General features: G+C 55.3%; 3 protein-coding genes across 3 annotated transcripts; 1 reads left to right on the top strand and 2 right to left on the bottom strand.

Annotated features, from left to right (window-relative positions):
• Positions 1 to 2: 2 nt before the first annotated feature.
• NGA_0479300 (uncharacterized protein) lies at positions 3 to 828 on the bottom strand (the record flags this gene model as incomplete). The annotated part of the gene is made up of 2 exons (XM_005853969.1): positions 565 to 828; positions 3 to 485 (listed from the first exon to the last, which is right to left on the bottom strand). Coding segments are annotated over exons 1-2 (573 nt in total), but the record flags the coding sequence as incomplete, so codon positions are not given.
• A 622-nt stretch (positions 829 to 1,450) lies between these two features.
• Positions 1,451 to 5,515, top strand: NGA_0479700 (phosphatidylinositide phosphatase sac1; the record flags this gene model as incomplete). Its single annotated transcript, XM_005853970.1, has 6 exons — positions 1,451 to 3,206; positions 3,588 to 3,637; positions 3,748 to 4,181; positions 4,385 to 4,693; positions 4,775 to 4,871; positions 5,025 to 5,515. The coding sequence occupies 6 exons, from the start codon at positions 1,451 to 1,453 to the stop codon at positions 5,442 to 5,444; spliced, it is 3,066 nt and encodes a 1,021-aa protein (XP_005854032.1). The 3' UTR covers positions 5,445 to 5,515.
• Positions 5,516 to 5,554: 39 nt separating this feature from the next.
• Positions 5,555 to 6,343, bottom strand: NGA_0009902 (uncharacterized protein; the record flags this gene model as incomplete). Its single annotated transcript, XM_005853967.1, has 1 exon — positions 5,555 to 6,343. One exon carries the CDS (start codon positions 6,341 to 6,343, stop codon positions 5,555 to 5,557), a length of 789 nt encoding a protein of 262 aa, XP_005854029.1.
• Positions 6,344 to 7,917: the final 1,574 nt, after the last annotated feature.

Here is a 7,917-nt window from a genome sequence, read left to right as displayed (position 1 = left end):
GGGGCAGGAGGGGGTGGTGGGGGAGGAGGGGCTCTCCTGCGTGCAGGAACAGAATGGTCTGCTTCGAGGCCGAGCGGGGCGCTATGCCCCTCCTCGACCTCGCCATCCTCCAACTCGCCCTCCTCCAGCTCACCATCCCCCTCCTCCGGCTCACCCCCCCCCTCTGATTGGATTCGCACCGCCTGAGACAGCTTTGCACTTGAAGGATTTGTTGAAGCCGCCATGGCCGACATTGGCGGCGCGGGTGGTGGTGGTGGCGGTACTTTCTTGAGCGCCAGCCCGCTCTCGCTAGGGGGGCCAGGCACGTCCCTGCCCCTTGACGACGGCATTGGAGGCGGGTGAACAGAGATTTTTGTCACCGGACCAACATCCATCCATACCCGTTGCGTCGGAATCTGAGTTCCGGCTGCCTCAGGAGGCCGCATGCGCTTGCCCAGTAGCTGTAGTGCCACCCCGTTGCCCACATCATCGTCAACAAACACGCGCTGCGACAGAGCGAAAGCGGGCGTGCGATGTAAGGTACCGTGGCAAGACATCAGAGCTTATCCCTCTTTCCACACATACCTTGACACCACTTGCGAGGCCGGGAGCCGACGCGGGCGGGGTGGGTGGGGGTGAGAGGCCGGCGGAAGACGAGGGAGGCGTGGAAGTCATGCCGCCTCACTGCCGCCACAGCCCCGGGGGGCGGAGGAGGCGAAAAGACGCGCTCCTCCTTGCACGCAACACACTCGATGGATGCAAAGAACGAGTCAAAAAAGCGGAATGACCGTGCCGAACGTGGGGTATGATGTGCTGGACACCAGCGGCACGGCTCCCCACAAGAATTCTAGGAATTCAACGCCGTAAAAGAAGGCGTCAAATGAGAATGCACACAAGCGGAAACCTTCATACAGCCGTACAGGCACCGTGTCTTGCTCACACACAGAGGACTGCCTCGCACTCGTGCCGTCATGCCGAGAAAGGATCGCGTCCCCTCCCTGTCTGTAGCTAGCCACCACCAGTCTCACCTGCACCTCGTCCTCGCAGCCAACGATGTCTCACTGCATGACCCAATTAAGGGACGAAACGAGGTTCAACGCCTGCTTAAGAGGAGAGCTAGGAGGGCGAGGGGAGGGTGATGCATGGAGCCAAAGGCAGGCGGTGACCGGCGTCGCAATGGAGGCATGGGTCTCGAGGACATAAGTGCCAGGACTCGCCCGCCGGCCTCGCTGGATGCGCGCATGGCAAGATGGCGACCCCCCTTGTGTGCCTGGACGTTTTTTGCGCTCGTCATCCCCTCACATCCGCACACAAAAAACACAGGAAGTAAAGGACAACACACTGTATATACGATAGTAATTTGTCGCGTCTTCGTGGCAGCTCACACGCCCCTGAACTGCGCCGCACTCCGGCGTCGAAACGGCCCACACGACATTCCCTCGAAAACCCAGCCATTCCTACTGACACAAACATGACAAGCAAACCCTTTAACCTTCATCTCTTTGACGATCGAATCGCAATAGAGCGCACTGACTCGGGCGCTGCTTTAATCATCTCAAGAAGTGTGCCTGAGGCGCCTCTGGAAGCTTATGTAGACGAACGAGGCAAGGTTTCGAGAGAGACGGCGGGTGGTCAGCTTATCCCCGTGGATGCCCTTTTCGGAATCTACCACCTTCTCTCGGGCCCGTACATGGTGCTTGTTACGGACTCGGAAGTAACGGTGGCATTGGGGGACGGGATAGAGTTTCGCAAGGTAGCAAAAGTCGCTGTCCTCCCATTAATCAAGAACAATGTACCCCTCACGGAGGAGAAGCAGGCAGACGAGGATCGGTACTTGGAGCTTCTGCACCTCGCCATTTCCAGCCACAATTTCTACTTTAGCCTGAACCACGATGTGACGCAAACCCTCCAGCGCCTCTCGGGCGTGTCGCCCGAGGACAGGGTCAAGAAGCCGCTCTGGCAGCGGGCGGACGACCGCTTTTTCTGGAACAGAGACGTGGTTGGAGAGCTTGTGGCCGCAAAAGCGCACGAATGGATTGTGCCTATGATGAATGCCTACGTGGACCTCCGACAGAACTGTAGCGCAGGCTCGCACCGGTTCCATCTGCTCTTCATTTCGAGGCGCTCTCGGCACAGGCAGGGGTGTCGTTTCACCATGCGGGGGGCCGACGAGGAGGGGCGCGTCGCGAATTTTGTGGAGACGGAGCAGGCACTCTTGCACGAGGACGGGCGTCAAACGGCGCTGGTACAGGTCCGAGGCTCCATCCCTCTGCAGTGGCACTCGCCGGTCTCCCTCAAGTACACACCGCGGGTATTCTTCGGGGAGGCGGCCACGGGGCAGGCGGCGGCGCGAAAGCACGTGGAGGAGCTGGTAGAGCTATACGGGCCGGAAGGCGTTGTTTTCGTGAACCTCGTGAACATGAAGAAGGACGAGCAGGCTCTGGGCATCCGCTTCAAGCAAGCCATCGACGAGCTTCAGAGCAAGGTCCTGCGGTACGTCTGGTTTGATTTTCACCACGAATGCAAGAAGATGCGTTACGGAAATCTGGCAAAACTTCTGCAGGAGGTGGAAACCGAATTTCAGAAGCAGTCTTTTTTCGCGCGGGCGGCGGACGGCTCGGTCACGCATCTCCAAAAGGGCGTGATTCGCACCAATTGCTTGGACAACCTGGATCGAACCAATGTCGTGCAGAGCATCATCGCACGTCGATCACTCCTTGTACAGCTGAAAGAGAAGGCCGCACTTGCCTTGGACGGAGCTCATGTACTAGAGACCCCGTTTCCGTCGTTTGAAAAGGTCTTCAAAGACGTGTGGGGGAACAACGCAGACGCTATGTCTGTCCTCTACTCAGGAACCGGCGCTCTCAAGACAGACTTTACCCGAACTGGCAAGCGTACTATCAATGGCGCTTTACAAGACGGTGTAAATTCTGTGATGCGATATTACAAAAACAATTTTATCGATGCCACGCGTCAAGACGCCTTGGACCTGATGCTCGGCCGCTTCAGGCCCGACCCAGCCCTGCCTTCCCCTTTTCTCTACCCGCCTGCGACCCAAGGAAAGCTATCGTCTTTTATGACCAAAGTGTTTGTCATTTTGGTGGCCGTTTTCTCAATCGCCATGGTCCTGAAACCTGAGGAGGAGGTGCTGCCCCAGTTATTCCTCGGCTCCCTGCTCATCACGTTCCTAGTCCTCATCCTCATGGCGCGACACCTTGTAACCAAAGGTGGAAAGATTGGCAAGGAACTCGTCGCCAAACCCAGACTTGTCCCAGAGCCCTACATCTACAGCTTTTATTCAGCCTGAGCCTGATTGTGCGTTCGGGGCAAAGGGGCAGTAGGAAGCCCTTGAGGGAAAAAAGGAGGGGAGGTTACAGTCCAAGCAAGGAAGGGATGACGAAAAGCAAGCGATGAAACTGTTTTAAGTGAAACATGTATTTTGAAAGAACCAAGGGGAAAATGCCGAAAAAAGGGTCGAAAGTCTTGAATTGGTCTGCGTGTGATATGCATTCCTTGTTGTGGCCGCCATGGGTCGAGGTAGCGGAGAGTGACCTGTGATGTCTTGTCGTTCAACCCCGCACCCCCCCATCTTTCCAATTGCTACCCAGCCATGAGAGCGTTACTACAGCAGAGATGTCGACGACTTGCAGTGGCTCAGGTATGTGTGAGGGGGGTGCCGATTCTAACGTAGTTAAAAATAGTCTTCTTAGTTTTTAAAGTAGGCACACGCAAGCCTTCACAGCGATGACCTCCATCACTCTCATCTAGGCCAAATTACGAGGCGTACCGGCAGTTGCGCGTGTAAGGCAATCGACAACTTTCTCAACATTGTCTGCAACGTCATCTCATACCATCGTGCCCTCGACGCGAGTTTTTGCGTGGGGTCAGGGCACCGAAGGACAGCTGGGTCATTCTCCCATACAAAAAAGTGCTCTTACGGGGGCTTACGTCGAGCTTTCACCGCGCGAGCTACGGCTCGACACTGAACAAGACCAGCAAAAAATAGAAAAACACAACCCTTGGGGTTTTGTGGACCTGGCTGCAGGGCTGAACTACTCGGCTGGGGTCACAGAGGACGGGAAATTATACACGTGGGGTGACGGGAGCAACCACAAGCTCGGCCACGGCGACAGCAAGCCCGTATACCGCCCCAGGCAGGTGGAGGCCCTTCAAGACGTGAAGATAGTCAAGGTGGCATGCGGGTAAGCAGTGGGTAGATCCCGACTCGGCTTCGAAGTTGTTAGGCAAGGAGCAGGTGTGTCAGTGTGTGCGCGAAGATTTGCGTGCCTGTGCTTAGGCCCTTGCCGTGGCCGGGTACTACCTGCAATATAAAACTGCTTATATTGATGCCTTCCTCCCGCTTTCCCTCCTTTCTTCATGTTTTGGCTACCTATTTCGCATTTAGCGATTTTCACACGGCAGCCATCGACGAGGACGGGAGGCTTTGGACCTGGGGTTGGGGTGGGTCGCTTTTCGGGGGCATCGGCGGTCTAGGCCACGGAGATGAGGCTGAGCAGCCGCGACCAAAAGTTGTGAGAAGTCTCGTGGATTATGGGTGCCGCGTGGGGAGCGTGGCATGCGGAGAGAAGCACACGCTGATCCTTACCGACGACGGGGAGGTGTTGACGGCGGGCAACGGGGAGTACGGCAGGTTGGGGAACGGCGGTAGCAGTGACCATGGCGTTCCCGAGCCTGTGGAGTTGTTCGATGAGAAGTAAGTTGTCTTGGGAGGGGTGGCCGTTGCCGCGGCCCGGGGTTCTGATCCTCGTCCCTCACATTCTCCTCCCCGGCGCAGGACCAACATCGTGGAGGTGGCGGCAGGCCACGCCTTCAATCTGGTGCTGACACAGGACGGCAAAATCTTTACCTGGGGAAGGAACGAACAGGGCCAGGTAGGGGCTGGGGGAGGCTGTGGCGTGTGGAACGGGGCATTTGCCGCCAGCTTCGAGAACGTCACGCACTTACAACTTGAAGATCGTTCACCGCCACTTTTATTCAGAGGAAATGAAAGACTGACATGTCTCCTTATAATTCCATCACCTCAGTTGGGCCTGGGCGGCGGCATCAGCATGGATGTGTACTCGATGGAGGCGGTGCCACTCCTTGTCGAGGCTCTGGAAAGCAAAAAGGTGGTGCACGTGGCCGCGGGGCACTCACACTCGGCGGCAGTGACCGAGGAGGGAGAACTTTACATGTGGGGCATGAAGATCCACTTGGAGCCCCAGGTCTTTAGGGTTGGGGAGGGGGATAAGGTCTGGCAAGTCGGGTGCGGCGGCAGCCACACGGCCGTGGTCACGGAGGACGCGCACCAGCTGTTCACTTTTGGGAAAGGGTCTTCCCTTTGTCTGGGCCACGGCACCAGAAGCTACACGCCACACCCCAAATTGGTTGCCGATGGGCTGGCCGGGCGGGGGGTCGTGAAGGTAGCATGCGGGCACAGGCACATGGCCGTCATTACGGACTGAGCGAGCAAGAGAGCAGTGCAGCGCAAGGGAGGGGATGTTGAGGGGTAAAGAGATGTTCGAGAAAATCAAAGAAATCACAATTATGAGAAGTATTACGCGCCTTTCCTTGCTTAAGGCTCGCTCCCATTTAGCCCCACTTGCTGCTGCCTGTGCCACACGAGCAGCTCGCTGTAATCGCCGAAGCCGAGCGACTCGCTCGCCACTTCTTGCCATCGGCGTTGCATGGCTTCACGCAGCGCAGGCGACATTGCCACTGCCGCCGCCCCCACGCCTCCCTCCTTCACTTTGGCGTTCTCTCGCCCGGCATCCCGCGGTAGCCCCATGGCCTCATTGCGCGCCTCCTTTGTCAGGTGCTCGTCGAACTTGTCCCGGTGCCTCTGCATGAAGGCCAAGGAGCTGTGCTCAGTCGCCACGCGGACACGCTCTTCGAATTCACCCCCCGTGTACCCCATGAAAGTCGCGACCCGTCTCACCTGGCGCTCCAGGTCTCCCTTCAAGTCCTCGAAGGCAACCAAGAGCACGTCCTCATCTTCCTGCCCACCGCCCTTTTTGACGATATTTTCCATCCAGCTGACCAAGTGATGCCAATACGATGCATTTTGCATCGGAGACGTCGGATAATCTCGGTGAAGAAAAAACTCGCGAGCGAACACCTCGAAAGACACGGCGCCCTTGGGTTGGATGAACCACCCGTCGAAGAAGCGATAAAAGCTGTAGACCACATCCTCAGGATCCCGAAAACACACGATGTAACGCCCTCCTTTGGGCACATGCGGTTTCCACGCGTGGCTTTTGAACAGCCGCGGGCTCAGCCCCCCCTGGTCTGCGTTCAGGTCTTGCCCAAGATCGTGCGCAAGCTCTACCCAAGGAACCACCTCTGAAATTTCGGAAAAGTTCATGTCACCACATGTCCGCAATTGATGACAAATCTGCTGCATCCAAGTTGTGCCGGCTTTAGGCGACGTAACAACAAGTATATCGGTTGGGGAAGGCTTGAATGCAAAACCTTTCAGTCTTCCTTCCTCGGTCTCGAACTTCGATAGGCAGGCCTTCATGCGAACGATTGCACTGTTTTCATTTAAATCAGTGGTCGCCTCGTATGGCATTGTTTACTACCAATAAATCTAAAAAAAAAAGCACAGTATGATCCGTGAATAACTATGGCAGGAAGTCGATGACATTTGCGTGGGTCATGGAGTGTGATCATTACATGCAACTTGCACTCACGTGCAGGGACTGCGTCAGACGAAGTGAGAACAAACGTATCATAAAAGAGGAAGCATTGAGACCTTTTAACAGCGTCATTCTGTCGAACTTATTCACTCCTTATAGAATATTTGCTTCAACACTGGACGACTTGCCTATCAATATTAACGGATCCCTCACGGCCTGGGCGCGATAGCACCACAGAGGGGGAGCATTTGAGAGCAAAAACAACAAAATCTGTACTATTATGTCTATATTATCCATATCATCCATATCTTATCCATATCATCCATATCAATCATATTATTCATACGAAAAAGCACAAAGAATGAAGCTTGATGGCTGTCAACGTGAGGCCGCTTTATCCAAAAGCGCCGCCTTCGACCTCCCGACGTTGCCCTGTCTTGGCGAGAGCGCGTTTGAAAGTGCCGTCTAGACGAATGAGGTCACGCAGTCTTTCCGTTCCAAAGGACTTCCGCTCACGCTCTTCATTTACACTGGAATGCTGCGTGGAATGGTTTGATGCTAATATCGGCTTCTAACTGCCGCATTCGCCAACACTTCACAGCGCAACGTCGCGTTGCCTCCTCGGGAAGGCCATCATTCAAATTGAGCTCTGCGTCTCAGAGCCTGCACAACGAAAGCAAGCTGGCAAAAACCACCATGCGTTTAAAGACAAGCTTCACAATGCTTGGACAAGTGAGTGATTTTCCGTGTGGCGGTGAAGTCGATTCACACAGGGGGGATAAAGAGGAGCGAGCATCCCGACCCCCGCCTTTCCCTCCATTCCTGGTCCGATGCTGTTCTTTACTTCACTTCCTTTTTCACATGCCACATGATCATACTTCCATCAATTAAAGGTGTCATTTGTCGCCATCCTGCTAGTTTTCTTCTTCTGCCTTCAAATTGCGGAGGCCAAGGACCTTTACAAGGTATGTCGTGAGTCGTAATGCCCGACTTGATCTGTTTGTAGAGTCTTCTCCTATGTTGAAATCTCAGATCCTTGACTCTTAATTCATAGATCTTAGGCGTGAAGAAGACGGCCACCGACGCTCAACTGAAAAAGCAATATCGGAAGGTAGGTACCTCTCAACGCGCGTGTGGCGGACCTGCGTCTCGAGATCATACTTTTCGCACGTGCTTCTGCCCATTCTATGACAAGAACTTACCGCAACATCCATGGTCCCCACAGCTGGCCATGAAACATCACCCAGATAAGCACCCTGCTGAGGAAAAAGAGGCGGCCACGAAGCGATTTTCTGAGGTG

This window comes from Nannochloropsis gaditana (genome assembly GCF_000240725.1).
Source record: "Nannochloropsis gaditana CCMP526 unplaced genomic scaffold scaffold667, whole genome shotgun sequence".
Lineage (NCBI taxonomy): Eukaryota > Eustigmatophyceae > Eustigmatales > Monodopsidaceae > Microchloropsis > Microchloropsis gaditana.
This window is presented reverse-complemented; position numbering and strand designations above follow the sequence as displayed.